This window comes from Myxine glutinosa, chromosome 3 (assembly GCF_964187855.1).
Source record: "Myxine glutinosa chromosome 3, kmMyxGlut1.1, whole genome shotgun sequence".
Taxonomy (NCBI): Eukaryota; Metazoa; Chordata; class Myxini; order Myxiniformes; family Myxinidae; genus Myxine; species Myxine glutinosa.
Genome location: NC_136263.1, coordinates 219,522,406 through 219,548,146, shown reverse-complemented (window position 1 = coordinate 219,548,146; position 25,741 = coordinate 219,522,406). Strand labels below are relative to the sequence as shown.

Genomic DNA, 25,741 nt, shown 5'->3' with positions numbered 1-25,741 from the left:
TTCCATCACCACATTCTCACCCAGTATTGGAATTTGAACCTTCCATCACCACATTCTTACCCAGTGTCGGAATTTGAACCTTCCATTACCACATTCTCACCCAATGTCGGAATTTGAACCTTCCATCACCACATTCTCATCCAGTGTCGGAATTTGAACCTTCCATCACGACTTTCTCACCCAATGTCGGAATTTGAACCTTCCATCACCACATTCTCACCCAGTGTCGGAATTTCATCACCACATTCTCACCCAATGTCGGAATTTGAACCTTCCATCACCACATTCTCATCCAGTGTCGGAATTTGAACCTTCCATCACCACATTCTCACTCAGTGTCGGAATTTGAACCTTCCATCACCACATTCTCATTCAGTGTCGGAATTTGAACCTTCCATCACCACATTCTCATCCAGGGTCGGAATTTTAACCTTCCATCACCACATTCTCACCCAATGTCGGAATTTGAACCTTCCATCACCACATTCTCACCCAGTGTCGGAATTTGAACCTTCCATCACCACATTCTCACCCAGTGTCGGAATTTGAACCTTCCATCACCACATTCTCACCCAGTGTCGGAATTTGAACCTTCCAACATCACATTCTCATCCAGTGTCGGAATTTGAACCTTCCATCACCACATTCTCACCCAGTGTTGGAATTTGAACCTTCCATTACCACATTCTCACCCAGTGTCGGAATTTGAACCTTCCATCACCACATTCTCACCCAATGTCGGAATTTGAACCTTCCATCACCACATTCTCACCCAGTGTTGGAATTTGAACCTTCCATTACCACATTCTCACCCAGTGTCGGAATTTGAACCTTCCATCACCACATTCTCACCCAGTGTCGGAATTTGAACCTTCCATCACCACATTCTCACCCAGTGTCGGAATTTCATCACCACATTCTCACCCAATGTCAGAATTTGAACCTTCCATCACCACATTCTCATCGAGTGTCGGAATTTGAACCTTCCATCACCACATTCTCACCCAGTGTCGGAATTTCATCACCACATTCTCACCCAATGTCGGAATTTGAACCTTCCATCACCACATTCTCACCCAATGTCAGAATTTGAACCTTCCATCACCACATTCTCACCCAGTGTCGGAATTTCATCACCACATTCTCACCCAATGTCGGAATTTGAACCTTCCATCACCACATTCTCACCCAATGTCAGAATTTGAACCTTCCATCACCACATTCTCACCCAGTGTCGGAATTTGAACCTTCCATCACCACATTCTCACCCAGTGTCGGAATTTGAACCTTCCATCACCACATTCTCACCCAGTGTCGGAATTTGAACCTTCCATCACCACATTCTCACCCAATGTCAGAATTTGAACCTTCCATCACCACATTCTCACCCAGTGTCGGAATTTGAACCTTCCATCACCACATTCTCACACAATGTCGGAATTTGAACCTTCCCTCACCACATTCTCACCCAGTGTCGGAATTTGAACCTTCCATCACCACATTCTCACCCAGTGTCGGAATTTGAACCTTCCATCACCACATTCTTACCCAGTGTTGGAATTTGAACCTTCCATCACCACATTCTTACCCAGTGTCGGAATTTGAACCTTCCATCACCACATTCTCACCCAGTGTCAGAATTTGAACCTTCCATCACCACATTCTCATCCAGTGTCGAAATTTGAACCTTCCATCACCACATTCTCATCCAGTGTCGGAATTTGAACCTTCCATCACCACATTCTCATCCAGTGTCGAAATTTGAACCTTCCATCACCACATTCTCACCCAATGTCGGAATTTGAACCTTCCATCACCACATTCTCACCCAGTGTCAGAATTTGAACCTTCCATCACCACATTCTCATCCAGTGTCGAAATTTGAACCTTCCATTACCACATTCTCACCCAATGTCGGAATTTGAACCTTCCATCACCACATTCTCACCCAGTGTCGGAATTTCATCACCACATTCTCACCCAATGTCGGAATTTGAACCTTCCATCACCACATTCTCATCCAGTGTCGGAATTTGAACCTTCCATCACCACATTCTCATCCAGTGTCGGAATTTTAACCTTCCATCACCACATTCTCACCCAATGTCGGAATTTGAACCTTCCATCACCACATTCTCACCCAATATCGGAATTTTAACCTTCCATCATCACATTCTCACCCAGTGTCGGAATTTGAACCTTCCCTCACCACATTCTCACCAAATGTCGGAATTTGAACCTTCCATCACCACATTCTCACCCAATGTCGGAATTTGAACCTTCCATCACCACATTCTTACCCAATGTCAGAATTTGAACCTTCCATCACATTCTCACCCAGTGTCGGAATTTGAACCTTCCATCACCACATTCTCACCCAGTGTCGGAATTTCATCACCACATTCTCACCCAATGTCAGAATTTGAACCTTCCATTACCACATTCTCACCCAGTGTCGGAATTTGAACCTTCCATCACCACATTCTCACCCAATGTCGGAATTTGAACCTTCCATCACCACATTCTCACCCAGTGTCGGAATTTCATCACCACATTCTCACCCAATGTCAGAATTTGAACCTTCCATCACCACATTCTCACCCAGTGTCGGAATTTCATCACCACATTCTCACCCAATGTCAGAATTTGAACCTTCCATCACCACATTCTCACCCAGTGTCGGAATTTCATCACCACATTCTCACCCAATGTCAGAATTTGAACCTTCCATCACCACATTCTCATCGAGTGTCGGAATTTGAACCTTCCATCACCACATTCTCACCCAGTGTCGGAATTTCATCACCACATTCTCACCCAATGTCAGAATTTGAACCTTCCATTACCACATTCTCACCCAGTGTCGGAATTTGAACCTTCCATTACCACATTCTCACCCAGTGTCGGAATTTGAACCTTCCATCACCACATTCTCACCCAATGTCGGAATTTGAACCTTCCATCACCACATTCTCACCCAGTGTCGGAATTTCATCACCACATTCTCACCCAATGTCAGAATTTGAACCTTCCATCACCACATTCTCATCGAGTGTCGGAATTTGAACCTTCCATCACCACATTCTCACCCAATGTCGGAATTTGAACCTTCCATCACCACATTCTCACCTAGTGTCGGAATTTCACCACCACATTCTCACCCAATGTCAGAATTTGAACCTTCCATCACCACATTCTCATCCAGTGTCGGAATTTGAACCTTCCATTACCACATTCTCACCCAGTGTCGGAATTTGAACCTTCCATCACCACATTCTCACCCAATGTCGGAATTTTAACCTTACATCACCACATTCTCACTCAGTGTCGGAATTTCATCACCACATTCTCACCCAATGTCAGAATTTGAACCTTCCATCACCACATTCTCATCGAGTGTCGGAATTTGGACCTTCCATCACCACATTCTCACCCAATGTCGGAATTTGAACCTTCCATCACCACATTCTCACCCAGTGTCGGAATTTCATCACCACATTCTCACCCAATGTCAGAATTTGAACCTTCCATCACCACATTCTCACCCAGTGTCGGAATTTGAACCTTCCATCACCACATTCTCACCCAATGTCAGAATTTGAACCTTCCATCACCACATTCTCATCGAGTGTCGGAATTTGAACCTTCCATCACCACATTCTCACCCAGTGTCGGAATTTGAACCTTCCATCACCACATTTTCACCCAACGTCAGAATTTGCACCTTCCATCACCACATTCTCACCCAGTGTCGGAATTTGAACCTTCCATCACCACATTCTCACCCAGTGTCGGAATTTGAACCTTCCATCACCACATTCTCACACAATGTCGGAATTTGAACCTTCCCTCACCACATTCTCACCCATTGTCGGAATTTGAACCTTCCATCACCACATTCTCATCCAGTGTCGGAATTTGAACCTTCCATCACCACATTCTCACCCGGTGTCGGAATTTGAACCTTCCATCACCACATTCTCACCCAATGTCGGAATTTGAACCTTCCATCACCACATTCTCACCCAGTATTGGAATTTGAACCTTCCGTCACCACATTCTCACCCAATGTCGGAATTTGAACCTTCCATTACCACATTCTCACCCAATGTCGGAATTTGAACCTTCCATCACCACATTCTCACCCAGTATTGGAATTTGAACCTTCCATCACCACATTCTTACCCAGTGTCGGAATTTGAACCTTCCATTACCACATTCTCACCCAATGTCGGAATTTGAACCTTCCATCACCACATTCTCATCCAGTGTCGGAATTTGAACCTTCCATCACGACTTTCTCACCCAATGTCGGAATTTGAACCTTCCATCACCACATTCTCACCCAGTGTCGGAATTTCATCACCACATTCTCACCCAATGTCGGAATTTGAACCTTCCATCACCACATTCTCATCCAGTGTCGGAATTTGAACCTTCCATCACCACATTCTCACTCAGTGTCGGAATTTGAACCTTCCATCACCACATTCTCATTCAGTGTCGGAATTTGAACCTTCCATCACCACATTCTCATCCAGGGTCGGAATTTTAACCTTCCATCACCACATTCTCACCCAATGTCGGAATTTGAACCTTCCATCACCACATTCTCACCCAATGTCGGAATTTTAACCTTCCATCATCACATTCTCACCCAGTGTCGGAATTTGAACCTCCCCTCACCACATTCTCACCAAATGTCGGAATTTGAACCTTCCATCACCACATTCTCACCCAATGTCGGAATTTGAACCTTCCATCACCACATTCTCACCCAGTGTTGGAATTTGAACCTTCCATCACCACATTCTCACCCAATGTCGGAATTTGAACCTTCCATCACCACATTCTCACCCAGTGTCGGAATTTGAACCTTCCATCACCACATTCTCACCCAGTGTCGGAATTTGAACCTTCCATCACCACATTCTCACCCAGTGTCGGAATTTGAACCTTCCATCACCACATTCTCACCCAGTGTCGGAATTTGAACCTTCCATCATCACATTCTTACCCAGTGTCGGAATTTGAACCTTCTATCACCACATTCTCACCCAGTGTCGGAATTTGAACCTTCCATCACCACATTCTCACCCAATGTCGGAATTTGAACCTTCCATCACCACATTCTCACCCAGTGTCAGAATTTGAACCTTCCCTCACCACATTCTCACCCAATGTCGGAATTTGAACCTTCCATCACCACATTCTCACCCAATGTCAGAATTTGAACCTTCCATCACCACATTCTCACACAATGTCGGAATTTGAATCTTCCATCACCACATTCTCACCCAGTGTCGGAATTTGAACCTTCCATCACCACATTCTCACCCAATGTCGGAATTTGAACCTTCCATCACCACATTCTCATCCAGTGTCGGAATTTTAACCTTCCATCACCACATTCTCACCCAGTGTCGGAATTTGAACCTTCCATCACCACATTCTCACCCTATGTCGGAATTTTAACATTCCATCACCACATTCTCACCCTATGTCGGAATTTTAACATTCCATCACCACATTCTCACCCTATGTCGGAATTTGAACCTTCCATCACCACATTCTCACCCTATGTCGGAATTTTAACATTCCATCACCACATTCTCACCCAATGTCGGAATTTGAACCTTCCATCACCACATTCTCACCCAGTGTCGGAATTTGAACCTTCCATCACCACATTCTCACCCAGTGTCGGAATTTGAACCTTCCATCACCACATTCTTACCCAGTGTCGGAATTTGAACTTTCCATCACCACATTCTCACCCAGTGTCGGAATTTGAACCTTCCATCACCACATTCTCACCCAGTGTCGGAATTTGAACCTTCCATCACCACATTCTCACCCAGTGTCGGAATTTGAACCTTCCATCACCACATTCTTACCCAGTGTCGGAATTTGAACCTTCCATCACCACATTCTTACCCAGTGTCAGAATTTGAACCCTCCATCACCACATTCTCATCCAGTGTCGGAATTTGAACCTTCCATTACCACATTCTCATCCAATGTCGGAATTTGAACCTTCCATTACCACATTCTCACCCAATGTCGGAATTTGAACCTTCCATCACCACATTCTCACCCAGTGTCGGAATTTCATCACCACATTCTCACCCAATGTCGGAATTTTAACATTCCATCACCACATTCTCACCCTATGTCGGAATTTTAACATTCCATCACCACATTCTCACCCTATGTCGGAATTTGAACCTTCCATCACCACATTCTCACCCTATGTCGGAATTTTAACATTCCATCACCACATGCTCACCCAATGTCGGAATTTGAACCTTCCATCACCACATTCTCACCCAGTGTCGGAATTTGAACCTTCCATCACCACATTCTCACCCAGTGTCGGAATTTGAACCTTCCATCACCACATTCTTACCCAGTGTCGGAATTTGAACTTTCCATCACCACATTCTCACCCAGTGTCGGAATTTGAACCTTCCATCACCACATTCTCACCCAGTGTCGGAATTTGAACCTTCCATCACCACATTCTCACCCAGTGTCGGAATTTGAACCTTCCATCACCACATTCTTACCCAGTGTCGGAATTTGAACCTTCCATCACCACATTCTTACCCAGTGTCAGAATTTGAACCCTCCATCACCACATTCTCATCCAGTGTCGGAATTTGAACCTTCCATTACCACATTCTCACCCAATGTCGGAATTTGAACCTTCCATTACCACATTCTCACCCAATGTCGGAATTTGAACCTTCCATCACCACATTCTCATCCAGTGTCGGAATTTGAACCTTCCATCACGACATTCTCACCCAATGTCGGAATTTGAACCTTCCATCACCACATTCTCATCCAGTGTTGGGATTTGAACCTGCAATCACCACATTCTCACCCAATGTCGGAATTTGAACCTTCCATCACCACATTCTTACCCAGTGTCGGAATTTGAACCTTCCATCACCACATTCTCACCCAGTGTCAGAATTTGAACCTTCCATCACCACATTCTTACCCAGTGTCGGAATTTGAACCTTCCATCACTACATTCTTACCCAGTGTCGGAATTTGAACCTTCCATTACCACATTCTCACCCAGTGTCGGAATTTGAACCTTCCATCACCACATTCTTACCCAGTGTCGGAATTTGAACCTTCCATCACCACATTCTCACCCAGTGTCAGAATTTGAACCTTCCATCACCACATTCTCATCCAGTGTCGGAATTTGAACCTTCCATCACCACATTCTCATCCAGTGTCGGAATTTGAACCTTCCATTACCACATTCTCACCCAATGTCGGAATTTGAACCTTCCATCACCACATTCTCATCCAGTGTCGGAATTTGAACCTTCCATCACGACATTCTCACCCAATGTCGGAATTTGAACCTTCCATCACCACATTCTCACCCAGTGTCGGAATTTCATCACCACATTCTCACCCAATGTCGGAATTTGAACCTTCCATCACCACATTCTCACCCAATGTCGGAATTTGAACCTTCCATCACCACATTCTCACTCAGTGTCGGAATTTGAACCTTCCCTCACCACATTCTCACCCAATGTCGGAATTTGAACCTTCCATCACCACATTCTCACCCAATGTCAGAATTTGAACCTTCCATCACCACATTCTCACACAATGTCGGAATTTGAACCTTCCATCACCACATTCTCACCCAGTGTCGGAATTTGAACCTTCCATCACCACATTCTCACCCAATGTCGGAATTTGAACCTTCCATTACCACATTCTCATCCAGTGTCGGAATTTTAACCTTCCATCACCACATTCTCACCCAGTGTCGGAATTTGAACCTTCCATCACCACATTCTCACCCTATGTCGGAATTTTAACATTCCATCACCACATTCTCACCCTATGTCGGAATTTTAACATTCCATGACCACATTCTCACCCTATGTCGGAATTTGAACCTTCCATCACCACATTCTCACCCTATGTCGGAATTTTAACATTCCATCACCACATTCTCACCCAGTGTCGGAATTTGAACCTTCCATCACCACATTCTCACCCAATGTCAGAATTTGAACCTTACCTCACCACATTCTCACCCAGTGTCGGAATTTGAACCTTCCATCACCACATTCTCACCCAGTGTCGGAATTTGAACCTTCCATCACCACATTCTCACCCAATGTCAGAATTTGAACCTTACCTCACCACATTCTCACCCAGTGTCGGAATTTGAACCTTCCATCACCACATTCTTACCCAGTGTCGGAATTTGAACTTTCCATCACCACATTCTCACCCAGTGTCGGAATTTGAACCTTCCATCACCACATTCTTACCCAGTGTCGGAATTTGAACTTTCCATCACCACATTCTCACCCAGTGTTGGAATTTGAACCTTCCATCACCACATTCTCACCCAGTGTCGGAATTTGAACCTTCCATCACCACATTCTCACCCAGTGTCGGAATTTGAACCTTCCATCACCACATTCTTACCCAGTGTCGGAATTTGAACCTTCCATCACCACATTCTTACCCAGTGTCGGAATTTGAACCTTCCATCACCACATTCTCACCCAGTGTCAGAATTTGAACCTTCCATCACCACATTATCATCCAGTGTCGGAACTTGAACCTTCCATTACCACATTCTCACCCAATGTCGGAATTTGAACCTTCCATCACCACATTCTCATCCAGTGTCGGAATTTGAACCTTCCATCACGACATTCTCACCCAATGTCGGAATTTGAACCTTCCATCACCACATTCTCACCCAGTGTCGGAATTTGAACCTTCCATCACCACATTCTCACCCAGTGTCGGAATTTCATCACCACATTCTCACCCAATGTCGGAATTTGAACCTTCCATCACCACATTCTCATCCAGTGTCGGAATTTGAACCTTCCATCACCACATTCTCACCCAATGTCGGAATTTGAACCTTCCATCACCACATTCTCACCCAGTGTCGGAATTTCATCAGCACATTCTCACCCAATGTCGGAATTTGAACCTTCCATCACCACATTCTCATCCAGTGTCGGAATTTGAACCTTCCATCACCACATTCTCACTCAGTGTCGGAATTTGAACCTTCCATCACCACATTCTCACCCAATGTCGGAATTTGAACCTTCCATCACCACATTCTCATCCAGTGTCGGAATTTGAACCTTCCATCACCACATTCTCACTCAGTGTCGGAATTTGAACCTTCCATCACCACATTCTCACTCAGTGTCGGAATTTGAACCTTCCATCACCACATTCTCACCCAATGTCGGAATTTGAACCTTCCATCACCACATTCTCACCCAATGTCGGAATTTTAACCTTCCATCATCACATTCTCACCCAGTGTCGGAATTTGAACCTTCCATCACCACATTCTCACCCAATGTCGGAATTTGAACCTTCCATCACCACATTCTCACCCAATGTCGGAATTTGAACCTTCCATCACCACATTCTCACTCAGTGTCGGAATTTGAACCTTCCATCACCACATTCTCACCCAATGTCGGAATTTGAACCTGCAATCACCACATTCTCACCAAATGTCGGAATTTGAACCTTCCATCACCACATTCTCACCCAATGTCGGAATTTGAACCTTCCATCACCACATTCTCACCCAATGTCGGAATTTGAACCTTCCATCACCACATTCTCACGCAGTGTTGGAATTTGAACCTTCCATCACCACATTCTCACCCAATGTCGGAATTTGAACCTTCCATCACCACATTCTCACCCAGTGTCGGAATTTGAACCTTCCATCACCACATTCTCACCCAGTGTCGGAATTTGAACCTTCCATCACCACATTCTCACCCAGTGTCGGAATTTGAACCTTCCATCACCACATTCTCACCCAGTGTCGGAATTTGAACCTTCCATCACCACATTCTCACACAATGTCGGAATTTGAACCTTCCATCACCACATTCTCACCCAGTGTCGGAATTTGAACCTTCCATCACCACATTCTCATCCAGTGTCGGAATTTTAACCTTCCATCACCACATTCTCACCCAGTGTCGGAATTTGAACCTTCCATCACCACATTCTCACCCAGTGTCGGAATTTTAACATTCCATCACCACATTCTCACCCTATGTCGGAATTTTAACATTCCCTCACCACATTCTCACCCTATGTCGGAATTTGAACCTTCCATCACCACATTCTCACCCTGTGTCGGAATTTTAACATTCCATCACCACATTCTCACCCAGTGTCGGAATTTGAACCTTCCATCACCACATTCTCACCCAGTGTCGGAATTTGAACCTTCCATCACCACATTCTCACCCAATGTCGGAATTTGAACCTTCCATCACCACATTCTCACCCAGTGTCGGAATTTGAACCTTCCATCACTACATTCTCACCCAGTGTCGGAATTTGAACCTTCCATCACCACATTCTCACCCAGTGTCGGAATTTGAACCTTCCATCACCACATTCTTACCCAGTGTCGGAATTTGAACTTTCCATCACCACATTCTCACCCAGTGTCGGAATTTGAACCTTCCATCACCACATTCTCACCCAGTGTCGGAATTTGAACCTTCCATCACCACATTCTCACCCAGTGTCGGAATTTGAACCTTCCATCACCACATTCTTACCCAGTGTCGGAATTTGAACCTTCCATCACCACATTCTTACCCAGTGTCGGAATTTGAACCTTCCATCACCACATTCTTACCCAGTGTCGGAATTTGAACTTTCCATCACCACATTCTCACCCAGTGTCGGAATTTGAACCTTCCATCACCACATTCTTACCCAGTGTCGGAATTTGAACCCTCCGTCACCACATTCTCACCCAGTGTCGGAATTTGAACCTTCCATCACCACATTCTCACCCAGTGTCGGAATTTGAACCTTCCATCACCACATTCTTACCCAGTGTCGGAGTTTGAACTTTCCATCACCACATTCTCACCCAGTGTCGGAATATGAACCTTCCATCACCACATTCTCACCCAGTGTCGGAATTTGAACCTTCCATCACCACATTCTCACCCAGTGTCGGAATTTGAACCTTCCATCACCACATTCTCACCCAGTGTCGGAATTTGAACCTTCCATCACCACATTCTTACCCAGTGTCGGAATTTGAACCTTCCATCACCACATTCTTACCCAGTGTCGGAATTTGAACTTTCCATCACCACATTCTCACCCAGTGTCGGAATTTGAACCTTCCATCACCACATTCTTACCCAGTGTCGGAATTTGAACCTTCCATCACCACATTCTTACCCAGTGTCGGAATTTGAACTTTCCATCACCACATTCTCACCCAGTGTCGGAATTTGAACCTTCCATCACCACATTCTCACCCAGTGTCGGAATTTGAACCTTCCATCACCACATTCTCACCCAGTGTCGGAATTTGAACCTTCCATCACCACATTCTTACCCAGTGTCGGAATTTGAACCTTCCATCACCACATTCTTACCCAGTGTCAGAATTTGAACCCTCCATCACCACATTCTCATCCAGTGTCGGAATTTGAACCTTCCATTACCACATTCTCATCCAATGTCGGAATTTGAACCTTCCATCACCACATTCTCACCCAGTGTCGGAATTTCATCACCACATTCTCACCCAATGTCGGAATTTTAACATTCCATCACCACATTCTCACCCTATGTCGGAATTTTAACATTCCATCACCACATTCTCACCCTATGTCGGAATTTGAACCTTCCATCACCACATTCTCACCCTATGTCGGAATTTTAACATTCCATCACCACATGCTCACCCAATGTCGGAATTTGAACCTTCCATCACCACATTCTCACCCAGTGTCGGAATTTGAACCTTCCATCACCACATTCTCACCCAGTGTCGGAATTTGAACCTTCCATCACCACATTCTTACCCAGTGTCGGAATTTGAACTTTCCATCACCACATTCTCACCCAGTGTCGGAATTTGAACCTTCCATCACCACATTCTCACCCAGTGTCGGAATTTGAACCTTCCATCACCACATTCTCACCCAGTGTCGGAATTTGAACCTTCCATCACCACATTCTTACCCAGTGTCGGAATTTGAACCTTCCATCACCACATTCTTACCCAGTGTCAGAATTTGAACCCTCCATCACCACATTCTCATCCAGTGTCGGAATTTGAACCTTCCATTACCACATTCTCACCCAATGTCGGAATTTGAACCTTCCATTACCACATTCTCACCCAATGTCGGAATTTGAACCTTCCATCACCACATTCTCATCCAGTGTCGGAATTTGAACCTTCCATCACGACATTCTCACCCAATGTCGGAATTTGAACCTTCCATCACCACATTCTCATCCAGTGTTGGGATTTGAACCTGCAATCACCACATTCTCACCCAATGTCGGAATTTGAACCTTCCATCACCACATTCTTACCCAGTGTCGGAATTTGAACCTTCCATCACCACATTCTCACCCAGTGTCAGAATTTGAACCTTCCATCACCACATTCTTACCCAGTGTCGGAATTTGAACCTTCCATCACTACATTCTTACCCAGTGTCGGAATTTGAACCTTCCATTACCACATTCTCACCCAGTGTCGGAATTTGAACCTTCCATCACCACATTCTTACCCAGTGTCGGAATTTGAACCTTCCATCACCACATTCTCACCCAGTGTCAGAATTTGAACCTTCCATCACCACATTCTCATCCAGTGTCGGAATTTGAACCTTCCATCACCACATTCTCATCCAGTGTCGGAATTTGAACCTTCCATTACCACATTCTCACCCAATGTCGGAATTTGAACCTTCCATCACCACATTCTCATCCAGTGTCGGAATTTGAACCTTCCATCACGACATTCTCACCCAATGTCGGAATTTGAACCTTCCATCACCACATTCTCACCCAGTGTCGGAATTTCATCACCACATTCTCACCCAATGTCGGAATTTGAACCTTCCATCACCACATTCTCACCCAATGTCGGAATTTGAACCTTCCATCACCACATTCTCACTCAGTGTCGGAATTTGAACCTTCCCTCACCACATTCTCACCCAATGTCGGAATTTGAACCTTCCATCACCACATTCTCACCCAATGTCAGAATTTGAACCTTCCATCACCACATTCTCACACAATGTCGGAATTTGAACCTTCCATCACCACATTCTCACCCAGTGTCGGAATTTGAACCTTCCATCACCACATTCTCACCCAATGTCGGAATTTGAACCTTCCATTACCACATTCTCATCCAGTGTCGGAATTTTAACCTTCCATCACCACATTCTCACCCAGTGTCGGAATTTGAACCTTCCATCACCACATTCTCACCCTATGTCGGAATTTTAACATTCCATCACCACATTCTCACCCTATGTCGGAATTTTAACATTCCATGACCACATTCTCACCCTATGTCGGAATTTGAACCTTCCATCACCACATTCTCACCCTATGTCGGAATTTTAACATTCCATCACCACATTCTCACCCAGTGTCGGAATTTGAACCTTCCATCACCACATTCTCACCCAATGTCAGAATTTGAACCTTACCTCACCACATTCTCACCCAGTGTCGGAATTTGAACCTTCCATCACCACATTCTCACCCAGTGTCGGAATTTGAACCTTCCATCACCACATTCTCACCCAATGTCAGAATTTGAACCTTACCTCACCACATTCTCACCCAGTGTCGGAATTTGAACCTTCCATCACCACATTCTTACCCAGTGTCGGAATTTGAACTTTCCATCACCACATTCTCACCCAGTGTCGGAATTTGAACCTTCCATCACCACATTCTCACCCAATGTCGGAATTTTAACATTCCATCACCACATTCTCACCCAGTGTCGGAATTTGAACCTTCCATCACCACATTCTCACCCAATGTCAGAATTTGAACCTTACCTCACCACATTCTCACCCAGTGTCGGAATTTGAACCTTCCATCACCACATTCTCACCCAGTGTCGGAATTTGAACCTTCCATCACCACATTCTCACCCAATGTCAGAATTTGAACCTTACCTCACCACATTCTCACCCAATGTCAGAATTTGAACCTTACCTCACCACATTCTCACCCAGTGTCGGAATTTGAACCTTCCATCACCACATTCTCACCCAATGTCAGAATTTGAACCTTACCTCACCACATTCTCACCCAGTGTCGGAATTTGAACCTTCCATCACCACATTCTCACCCAGTGTCGGAATTTGAACCTTCCATCACCACATTCTCACCCAATGTCAGAATTTGAACCTTACCTCACCACATTCTCACCCAGTGTCGGAATTTGAACCTTCCATCACCACATTCTTACCCAGTGTCGGAATTTGAACTTTCCATCACCACATTCTCACCCAGTGTCGGAATTTGAACCTTCCATCACCACATTCTCACCCAATGTCGGAATTTTAACATTCCATCACCACATTCTCACCCAGTGTCGGAATTTGAACCTTCCATCACCACATTCTCACCCAATGTCAGAATTTGAACCTTACCTCACCACATTCTCACCCAGTGTCGGAATTTGAACCTTCCATCACCACATTCTCACCCAGTGTCGGAATTTGAACCTTCCATCACCACATTCTCACCCAATGTCAGAATTTGAACCTTACCTCACCACATTCTCACCCAGTGTCGGAATTTGAACCTTCCATCACCACATTCTTACCCAGTGTCGGAATTTGAACTTTCCATCACCACATTCTCACCCAGTGTTGGAATTTGAACCTTCCATCACCACATTCTCACCCAGTGTCGGAATTTGAACCTTCCATCACCACATTCTCACCCAGTGTCGGAATTTGAACCTTCCATCACCACATTCTTACCCAGTGTCGGAATTTGAACCTTCCATCACCACATTCTTACCCAGTGTCGGAATTTGAACCTTCCATCACCACATTCTCACCCAGTGTCAGAATTTGAACCTTCCATCACCACATTATCATCCAGTGTCGGAACTTGAACCTTCCATTACCACATTCTCACCCAATGTCGGAATTTGAACCTTCCATCACCACATTCTCATCCAGTGTCGGAATTTGAACCTTCCATCACGACATTCTCACCCAATGTCGGAATTTGAACCTTCCATCACCACATTCTCACCCAGTGTCGGAATTTGAACCTTCCATCACCACATTCTCACCCAGTGTCGGAATTTCATCACCACATTCTCACCCAATGTCGGAATTTGAACCTTCCATCACCACATTCTCATCCAGTGTCGGAATTTGAACCTTCCATCACCACATTCTCACCCAATGTCGGAATTTGAACCTTCCATCACCACATTCTCACCCAGTGTCGGAATTTCATCAGCACATTCTCACCCAATGTCGGAATTTGAACCTTCCATCACCACATTCTCATCCAGTGTCGGAATTTGAACCTTCCATCACCACATTCTCACTCAGTGTCGGAATTTGAACCTTCCATCACCACATTCTCACCCAATGTCGGAATTTGAACCTTCCATCACCACATTCTCATCCAGTGTCGGAATTTGAACCTTCCATCACCACATTCTCACTCAGTGTCGGAATTTGAACCTTCCATCACCACATTCTCACTCAGTGTCGGAATTTGAACCTTCCATCACCACATTCTCACCCAATGTCGGAATTTGAACCTTCCATCACCACATTCTCACCCAATGTCGGAATTTTAACCTTCCATCATCACATTCTCACCCAGTGTCGGAATTTGAACCTTCCATCACCACATTCTCACCCAATGTCGGAATTTGAACCTTCCATCACCACATTCTCACCCAATGTCGGAATTTGAACCTTCCATCACCACATTCTCACTCAGTGTCGGAATTTGAACCTTCCATCACCACATTCTCACCCAATGTCGGAATTTGAACCTGCAATCACCACATTCTCACCAAATGTCGGAATTTGAACCTTCCATCACCACATTCTCACCCAATGTCGGAATTTGAACCTTCCATCACCACATTCTCACCCAATGTCGGAATTTGAACCTTCCATCACCACATTCTCACGCAGTGTTGGAATTTGAACCTTCCATCACCACATTCTCACCCAATGTCGGAATTTGAACCTTCCATCACCACATTCTCACCCAGTGTCGGAATTTGAACCTTCCATCACCACATTCTCACCCAGTGTCGGAATTTGAACCTTCCATCACCACATTCTCACCCAGTGTCGGAATTTGAACCTTCCATCACCACATTCTCACCCAGTGTCGGAATTTGAACCTTCCATCACCACATTCTCACACAATGTCGGAATTTGAACCTTCCATCACCACATTCTCACCCAGTGTCGGAATTTGAACCTTCCATCACCACATTCTCATCCAGTGTCGGAATTTTAACCTTCCATCACCACATTCTCACCCAGTGTCGGAATTTGAACCTTCCATCACCACATTCTCACCCAGTGTCGGAATTTTAACATTCCATCACCACATTCTCACCCTATGTCGGAATTTTAACATTCCCTCACCACATTCTCACCCTATGTCGGAATTTGAACCTTCCATCACCACATTCTCACCCTGTGTCGGAATTTTAACATTCCATCACCACATTCTCACCCAGTGTCGGAATTTGAACCTTCCATCACCACATTCTCACCCAGTGTCGGAATTTGAACCTTCCATCACCACATTCTCACCCAATGTCGGAATTTGAACCTTCCATCACCACATTCTCACCCAGTGTCGGAATTTGAACCTTCCATCACTACATTCTCACCCAGTGTCGGAATTTGAACCTTCCATCACCACATTCTCACCCAGTGTCGGAATTTGAACCTTCCATCACCACATTCTTACCCAGTGTCGGAATTTGAACTTTCCATCACCACATTCTCACCCAGTGTCGGAATTTGAACCTTCCATCACCACATTCTCACCCAGTGTCGGAATTTGAACCTTCCATCACCACATTCTCACCCAGTGTCGGAATTTGAACCTTCCATCACCACATTCTTACCCAGTGTCGGAATTTGAACCTTCCATCACCACATTCTTACCCAGTGTCGGAATTTGAACCTTCCATCACCACATTCTTACCCAGTGTCGGAATTTGAACTTTCCATCACCACATTCTCACCCAGTGTCGGAATTTGAACCTTCCATCACCACATTCTCACCCAGTGTCGGAATTTGAACCCTCCGTCACCACATTCTCACCCAGTGTCGGAATTTGAACCTTCCATCACCACATTCTCACCCAGTGTCGGAATTTGAACCTTCCATCACCACATTCTTACCCAGTGTCGGAGTTTGAACTTTCCATCACCACATTCTCACCCAGTGTCGGAATATGAACCTTCCATCACCACATTCTCACCCAGTGTCGGAATTTGAACCTTCCATCACCACATTCTCACCCAGTGTCGGAATTTGAACCTTCCATCACCACATTCTCACCCAGTGTCGGAATTTGAACCTTCCATCACCACATTCTTACCCAGTGTCGGAATTTGAACCTTCCATCACCACATTCTTACCCAGTGTCGGAATTTGAACTTTCCATCACCACATTCTCACCCAGTGTCGGAATTTGAACCTTCCATCACCACATTCTTACCCAGTGTCGGAATTTGAACCTTCCATCACCACATTCTTACCCAGTGTCGGAATTTGAACCTTCCATCACCACATTCTCAGCCACGAATGTCACATATAATCAACCGTGACATTTACCATACGTAGCGAAGAGTGAAAATGATTACAATCTGGGAAAACCTTCACATTCTCAAACCTCTTTAACTTCACAAATGATTCCCACCTTGTTGTGGGGTTGGCCGGAGAAAGGTTTTTGCCCCCAAGTCTTTCACGAACCGGCTGACCGTGTTTCGACTGAAGGTGGCAGGAGTTTTGTAATTTGTTCAGGGTGCCGGTGATAATTCGCCTCCTGTTTAGGAAAGACGCTGAGATGTAACCGGGTTCAGCAGTTAATGTGAGCAAGGTGGACACCCCTGGCCTTGGTCGGAAGGAAGGACGCGCTATGCGATGCAACGCCCAGCTTGCGAAGCACCACTCCGACAGTTTGTAGTCAGGTTGGGAATCAAACCCAGGCTGCACTACCCAAAGTTAAGTGTGCTAATTCTGCACCATTCTGTCAGACATGGCACTCTTCAGAATCTCAATGAATATACGACTCTTACATAGACTCTTGAGACAGACAGATACCTATTTACTTCCAACCTTCATAACTGTACTTGTAACTTTGAAACCAAACTTAAACTGCAGTGTTCGCATCAAGTGTTGAAAACGTTTACAAAGTTGTAATTAAAACCTGTTGTGAGTTTTCCTTTAGTTTTGATTGCCAAGGGATCTTTTTTTAAAATCCATTTGGGAATGCAGTTCATCAGTTTCCGTTGTGCTACCTATGGTATTGTTACGGGTTGGGGGGTTTGGGGGTCCGGGGTCCGTTGAGGGGCCCGAGCTTGTCCTGTATTTTTTTTAACTACAGTAAAACTCATCATCAGCTCATCCTCATTTCCTCATCGTTACATTTAAACTGAGAAGCTGATTTTGCTTTCTTGCCGGAAACAAAAAAACATTTGCCGCTGTTAATGGTGAAGTTTCAAACTTTACAGAAAATGGATATTAACCAGAAATGTGCGTTACAAAGAAATGGGTTTGTATCCTCTTTGTCCAAAAAAAAGATTAACCATCTTCTCACGTATTTTTTCCAATCTTATGGAGAAATAGTATAAACAGTCGAGGGTGTGAATTGACTCGATTGGTCCAAACGTCCCGCTATCTCCTTTATTTTCGATCATACGGCTAAATAAAAGTGACCATTTGTTTTTTTTAAAGTTTTTTTCTTTTTTCATTCAAGAAAGTTCCTTAAGTTATAAAAGAGAGAAAGGATGGGGATGGTGGCCCTGAGTTTGTTTGCTTCGGGGCCCATGCTGGCTCTCCACACACCTGGGTACTGCCTTGATAGTGCACTGAGAACGACATGCATGAACACTCATTAGCAAATTTGAAGAGTTAGCCACTGATTTTGGACGATCAATCAATATCTCAAAAACCGAAGTAATATACGGCCGTGTCCACAGGTAGTTAACACCAGCCTTGGACGGACGAACCGAACCATCCTTAACTCCCGATGCGACTTCCCGATTATGTGGTTATTGACGCGCATGGGGATGAAGAACCACAAAGTGTTTGACTACACGAAAACACGGGTTTAATCCGAAACCCAACCAAATACACGACAATCAGAAAATGCACGGTAATGATTTAGAATAAATTAAATGCGGAGGAAAATAACGAAAATAAATGCTGATGAAGTTCTATGGTCTTTAGTATAAAATATGGTGAGGTATAAAATAGTATATAGTATAAAAATAAATGGTAAAGTTCTATGGTGAGGTACCTCCACACAGTCACAACCACACACACAGGGTAAAGTAAGAAAATATGTTTCACTGGCCGGCAATTAGCAGTGGCCCCAAAATGGGCCCTTTTCGTAAGTTTGGTGGCTGTTGAAATCCTCAGCCACCAGGCGGGAAATCTGGCAAAAAATATGGCAGCGCGTCGAAGGCATCATTGGCGTGAGGCCAGTCGCGAAGACGGCCCTCTTTCTTCTCCCTCTTTTCTTATCGGTCAACTTTTCCGTTTGGGAAGGACAGCATGGCCTCCAGCCCCTCGAAGAGCCCAGCAGTCCAAGCTCCCTCACGATGGCCGCAGCAAAACGCTCTCCTCAAAATGGCCAAACTTCTTTCACCAGGACCAACCACGAGCTTCCTCTTCCTCCTCCCCTACGTCATCCACCCACATCGCTCGAGGGGCGTGGCCTGCCGGTCCTATCCCCCACCCACTGTACCATATTACTCCACCTTTCCTGGGCGGGTCTTTGCTGGGCCGTGTCCATGGAGCGTGCATAACTTGGCCGGCGATGTCATACTTGGCCGGCTGTACTGGAAAAAATGTTAGGAATGACTACAGAGGGTATCATGAACAGGGGAAATTAACCTTAAACACTACTACTAATTAGCACTGCATCATCCCTCGTATGATGAACATTTAAACAACCTTAAGCTACATTTTCCCTACTTATTACATCAAAATGCTCCTACACGTCACACGGTCCATGCTATTTCCTATTCAATCCTACCTTTCCTATGGTATTCTCTTACCAATCCCCATAAACGTAACAATACCAACAGTATCCCAAAAGCACATTTTTTTGGATGCCGTCGCTATTTCAATGCAGGTACCATCAGCCTCTGATTTTGGTCGCTTGCTCGATTTGCTGTGACTGCGCCCAGGTCCAGTCGTCCGAAGTGCCGGCCTATCAGGGGCAGCCTGGTTCTGCCGACGGGCAAGTTTCTTCATCTTTTAAAAGTAAACAATATAAAAGAAGAGTTAGAATGACAAGTAAAAGGCCGAAATACAATATTGCTCCCTGGTTGCCATCTAAACCTGTTTGTTTTTTTGAATAGGTTATTGATGGTGTTTGCATCATGGTCAAACCTTTGCTCGTTGGTTCTGAAACCAGACTTGCACAACACGCACGTTGAGTCCCGTCTCTGCGGCCAGCATCTCTCGCACCTGCCACGTGCCAAAAGGGTGGGAAAATGAAAAAGGGTGGAGTGTTTATTTGAGACGCAAACATGTGTTACATTGACACGTAGAGAACCCCTACGGAATACGTAGATGCCTTTTGGGTTGCTGTCGTTTTGGTGGAATTCTGAGGTCATGTACAGATGGCAAGTGTCATGCCATGCACTGGGGCGAGTGTGGTGCAAGCAAATCGGATGGTCTCCTTAACCCGAGAGCTGATTAGTTTTTACCAGCAGGCCAGGCATAAAAGGACAGAAGTAGAAGCAAGAGAGATACATGAAAGGCAATACAAGGACCTCACCTTACGACTGGGCTTTGCTGAAAGCTCGAAAGAGGCTTTGAAGGCTCGGCGCTGCTGAGGGGTGAGGATGGTTCGTGGCCGCTTGGGTCTCTTGCCTTCTCGTCGTTCCTCTGGCCCACAACCCTTTCGCCTGCGACTTCCTGTTACCATTTGCTCTCCGTTTCCATCTGCCGGAAGTTGGAATTAAAATCCAAATCATGCTTCCCACCGTTTATCACGACTGGCGACTCGTTTATCATCGAGTCAATTTCACAAGCTGCAGGCAGGCCGAGGCCACAGGCTCTATTAAGGCAAACCTCAACTCGAAGAAGGCCTAGGTCACATAAGGCTCAAAGCCTGACCAAGATGGCAGTTTATAGTTTGACAGGGAAGCCTGCGCTTCCACCTGTACACACTGATGAGTGCAATCTGCCAAAAGGACGTCTCAAATATATACAGTCACATGAAAACGTAAGTACACCCCATGTAAAGTTTTCACTTTTTCAACATATGTCAACATACAGCTATTTGATCTTCATTTCAACAATATTGATAGATAAAGGTGATATCTATCTATAATTCCATTAATCTCTGTGTGTATGTGTGTATGTGTGTATGTGTGTATGTTTGTCTGTGACCGCTGTTTCTCGACAACTACCGGTCCGATATACTTGAAACTTGCCAGGTATATTGCTGGGGACCCGAGGATGTGCCTTTTCAAGGTTTGAAATTAATCGGACAAGTAGTTACCGAGCTATGGCGATTTCTTTACCAAACACCGCAAGCCGTTCGCTTTGGACCAAACCATTTCATGTAAATAGAGGGGGGGTTCTGTGGTCGTTGCGAATGGACCAAACCATTCATGTAAATAGAGGGGGGGGTTCTGTGGTCGTTACTGCCACGTGGTTTCAAAGTTTTTTTTTGTTGTTGTTGTTTGCACGCATGTTTTTTTGCACCCACGTACGGGCACGCCCTAGGATGTTTACACACACACACCCCTACACAAATTTTTTTTTTTTTTTTTTTTTTGGCAAGGAACGGGCACCCACGTACGGGCACGTCCTAGCTTATATATAGTACGGGCATGCCCTAGTAATAATAATAATAATAATAATTCATTTATTTTGTATAGCGCTTTTCAAGAAGCCCAATATAATATAACAAATATCATGAAACATTTAAATTTTGTAGTCCATTGTATAATTTAAATAAACATAAATGCAAATTTTGCATGTGGAAAAAGTAAGTACACCCCTACATTTATCACTACTTCAAATACCTAAAATTAGAATCAGGTGCACCAGCTCAGGTGCAAATGATTAGAACATCGTTAGAGGGGATCTTGGAGGAACCTGTCTTATTTAAACCTCAGACATTTAGTTTGGTTTGCTCTTTGTTGTTGAAGTGTGTGGCGTCACCATGCCTAGATCAAAAGAGCTCTCTGGGGCCTTCAGAAAGAAGGTTATAGATGTCTACGAGTCTGGGAAGAGATTTAAAAAGATCTCCAAACAATTTGAAATCAATTATTCGACTGTCTGGAAGATCATCTACAAGTGGAGAAGATTCCAAACAACTGCAAACTTGTTCAGGACAGGCCGCCCCAGCAAGTTCAACCCGATAGCAGACCGCAAGATGCTGAAAGAAGTCTCTAAGAACCCCAGAATGTCATCACGGGACCTTCAGGTAGCTCTTGCCCCTGTTGATGTCAAAGTCCACGAGTGTACCATTAGAAAGAGGCTGCACAAATTTGATCTACATGGGAGGCGTGCCAGGAGGAAACCTTTGCTGTCCAGAAAGAACATCAGGGCAAGACTAAAGTTTGCCAATGAACACCAAGGCACAGACCAGCACTTCTGGAGCAATGTGCTCTGGACAGATGAGTCAAAGGTAGAGATATTTGGCCACAGTACCAGAAGACATGTTTGGCGAACACCCAAAACAGCATTTCACCACAAGAACCTGATACCAACTGTAAAGCATGGTGGTGGAAATATTATGGTTTGGGGCAGCTTTGCTGCATCAGGGCCTGGGCAGCTAACCATCATAGAATCCACTATGAATTCTTCATTGTACCAGAGGGTGCTTGAGGATAATGTGAGGCCATCTGTCGGAAAGTTGAAGCTCAACCGAAGGTGGACCTTGCAACATGACAATGACCCTAAACATACCAGTAAATCCACCAAGGAATGGCTGAAAAGAAAGAAATGGAGGGTTCTGGAATGGCCAAGTCAAAGCCCGGATCTAAATCCCATCGAGATGTTGTGGGGGGATTTGAAACAAGCTGTGCATGCAAGAAACCCCTCAAACATCGCACAGCTGAAAGAATTCTGCATGGAGGAGTGGGCAAAAATTTCTCCCAGTCGATGTCAGAGACTGGTAGACAGTTATAAGAAACGCCTACTTGAGGTTGTTTCTGCCAAAGGGGGCAATACCACCGATTACTTACTTTTTGGGTGGAGTAATATGGTACAGTGGGTGGGGAATAGGACCGGCAGGCCACGCCCCTCGAGCGATGTGGGTGGATGACGTAGGGGGGGGGGCGGAAGAGGAAGCTCGTGGTTGGTCCTGGTGAAAGAAGTTTGGCCATTTTGTGTGATTTTGAGGAGAGCGTTTTTCTGCGGCCATCGTGAGGGAGCGTGGACTGTTGTACTTACTTTTTCCACATGCGAAATTTGCATTGATGTTTATTTAAATTATACAATGGACTACAAAATGTAAATGTTTCATGATATTTATTATATTATATCACCTTTATCTATCAATATTGTTGAAATGAAGATCAAATAGCTGTATGTTGAAATATGTTGAAAAAGTCAAAACTTTACATGGGGTGTCCTTTCTTTTTCACGTAACTGTATATAGGCCCTATGCAAAAATTCACGTTTCGAAAAGAGTAGGCAACTGTGTTCTTGTACCTAGACAAAAATAGACTTGTGTGCTGTTTCAGGGTGAGTTTGGCAGTTGATGCAGCTACCAGCTCTTTCGTGAAGTGACCTGTCCAAATAAATGATGAAATCTCGAAGATTCATCAAGGTGGGGGACTTTTGTCTTTCTGGGGTCCTCTTTCATCCTGGGTAGCTTGTGATTTACCATCAGCATCGCAGCACTCAATCAAAGCAGCAGGTAGTAATTGTCCCCCGTCGCACCGCGGAGCAAAAGGGGGACTATGGTTTTCCCCTCCCTCCGTCCGTCCGTCCGTGCGTGCGTGCGTGCGGGCGTGCATGCGCAAGCAAAGGACCGCATTCGAATTTGGTGTGTGGGTGCAACCCACGTCAAAATCCAAGATGGCCGCCGCCATCTATGTCTGATGCCATGTATGTCTGAACCTTGTGAGTGGAATATCTTTAAAAATAAGTGAAGTACCAACTTCTAATCTGGTGTGTTGGTGTATCTCAGCATAAGGAAGAACCCTATTGAAAATTGGGTCGCCACGTCAAAATCCAAGATGGCCGCCACCATATATATGTCTGAACCTTGTGAGCTGAATATCTTGAAAAATAAGCAAAGTACCAACTTCTTATCTGGTGTGTGGGTGTATCTAGGCATAAGGAAGAACCCTATTGAAAATTGGGTCGCCACGTCAAAATTCAAGATGGCCGCGGCCATGTATGTCTGAACCTTGTGAGCTGAATATCTTGAAAAACAAGCGTTACGCCTAGGTCCCCCGTCGGGGAAGTGATGTGAGTTGACAAAGTGGAACATGCAGAAAACATGCTATGATATGATATTTCGCTCACAAGGTTCAGACATACATGGAGGCAGCCATCTTGGATTTTGACGTGGCGACCCAATTTTCAATAGCGTTCTTCCTGATGCCTAGATACACCCACACACCAGAAGGTACTTCGCTTATTTTTCAAGATATTTCGCTCACAAGGTTCAGACATATATATGGTGGCGGCCATCTTGGATTTTGACGTGGCGACCCAATTTACAATAGCGGTCTTCCTTATGCCGAGATACAGCCACACACCAAATTAGAAGTTGGTACTTCGCTTATTTTTCAAGGTATTCATCTCACAAGATTCAGACATACATGGCGGCGGCCATCTTGGATTTTGACGTGACGACCCAATTTTAAACAGCGTTCTTCCGTGTTCCTAGATACACCCACACACCAGATTAGAAGTTGGTACTTCGCTTATTTTTCGAGATATTTCGCTCACAAGGTTCAGACATATACTTGGCGGCGGCCATCTTGGATTTTGACGTGGCGACCCAATTTTCAATAGCGTTCTTCCTTATGCCGAGATACACCCACACACCAGATTAGAAGTTGGTACTTCGCTTATTTTTCAAAGTATTCATCTCACAATGTTCGGACATACATGAAGGCGGCCATATTGGATTTTGACATGGCGACCCAATTTTCAATAGCATTCTTCCTTATGCCGAGATACAGCCACACACCAAATTAGAAGTTGGTACTTCGCTTATTTTTCAAGATATTCATCTCACAAGGTTCGGACATACATGGCGGTGGCCATCTTGGATTTTGACGTGGCGACCCAATAGATACACCCACACACCAGATTAGACGATGGTACTTCGCTTATTGTTCGAGATATTTCGCTCACAAGTTTCAGACATATATATGGTGGCGGCCATCTTGGATTTTGACGTGGCGACCCAATAGATACACCCACACACCAAATTAGAAGTTGGTACATCGCTTATTTTTCAAGATATTCAGCTCACAAGGTTCAGACATATATATGGTGGCGGCCATCTTGGATTTTGACGTGGCGACCCAATTTTCAATAGGGTTCTTCCTTATGCTGAGATACACCCACACACCAGATTAGAAGTTGGTACTTCGCTTATTTTTCAAGATATGCAGGTTACAAGGTTCAGACATACATGGCATCAGACATA

General features: G+C 44.8%; 1 protein-coding gene across 1 annotated transcript in view; it reads right to left on the bottom strand.

Moving 5' to 3' along the window:
- LOC137423882 (LIM homeobox transcription factor 1-beta) overlaps positions 1-25,741 on the bottom strand; it is a 433,294-nt gene that overhangs the window by 22,012 nt on the left and 385,541 nt on the right. The window contains exons 4-6 of the mRNA XM_068111433.2: positions 20,888-21,054; positions 20,497-20,574; positions 20,241-20,358 (exon numbers count right to left, since the gene is read on the bottom strand). Of these exons, the coding sequence (XP_067967534.1) occupies positions 20,241-20,358; positions 20,497-20,574; positions 20,888-21,054 (363 nt within the window). The remainder of the gene's footprint in view (positions 1-20,240; positions 20,359-20,496; positions 20,575-20,887; positions 21,055-25,741) is intronic.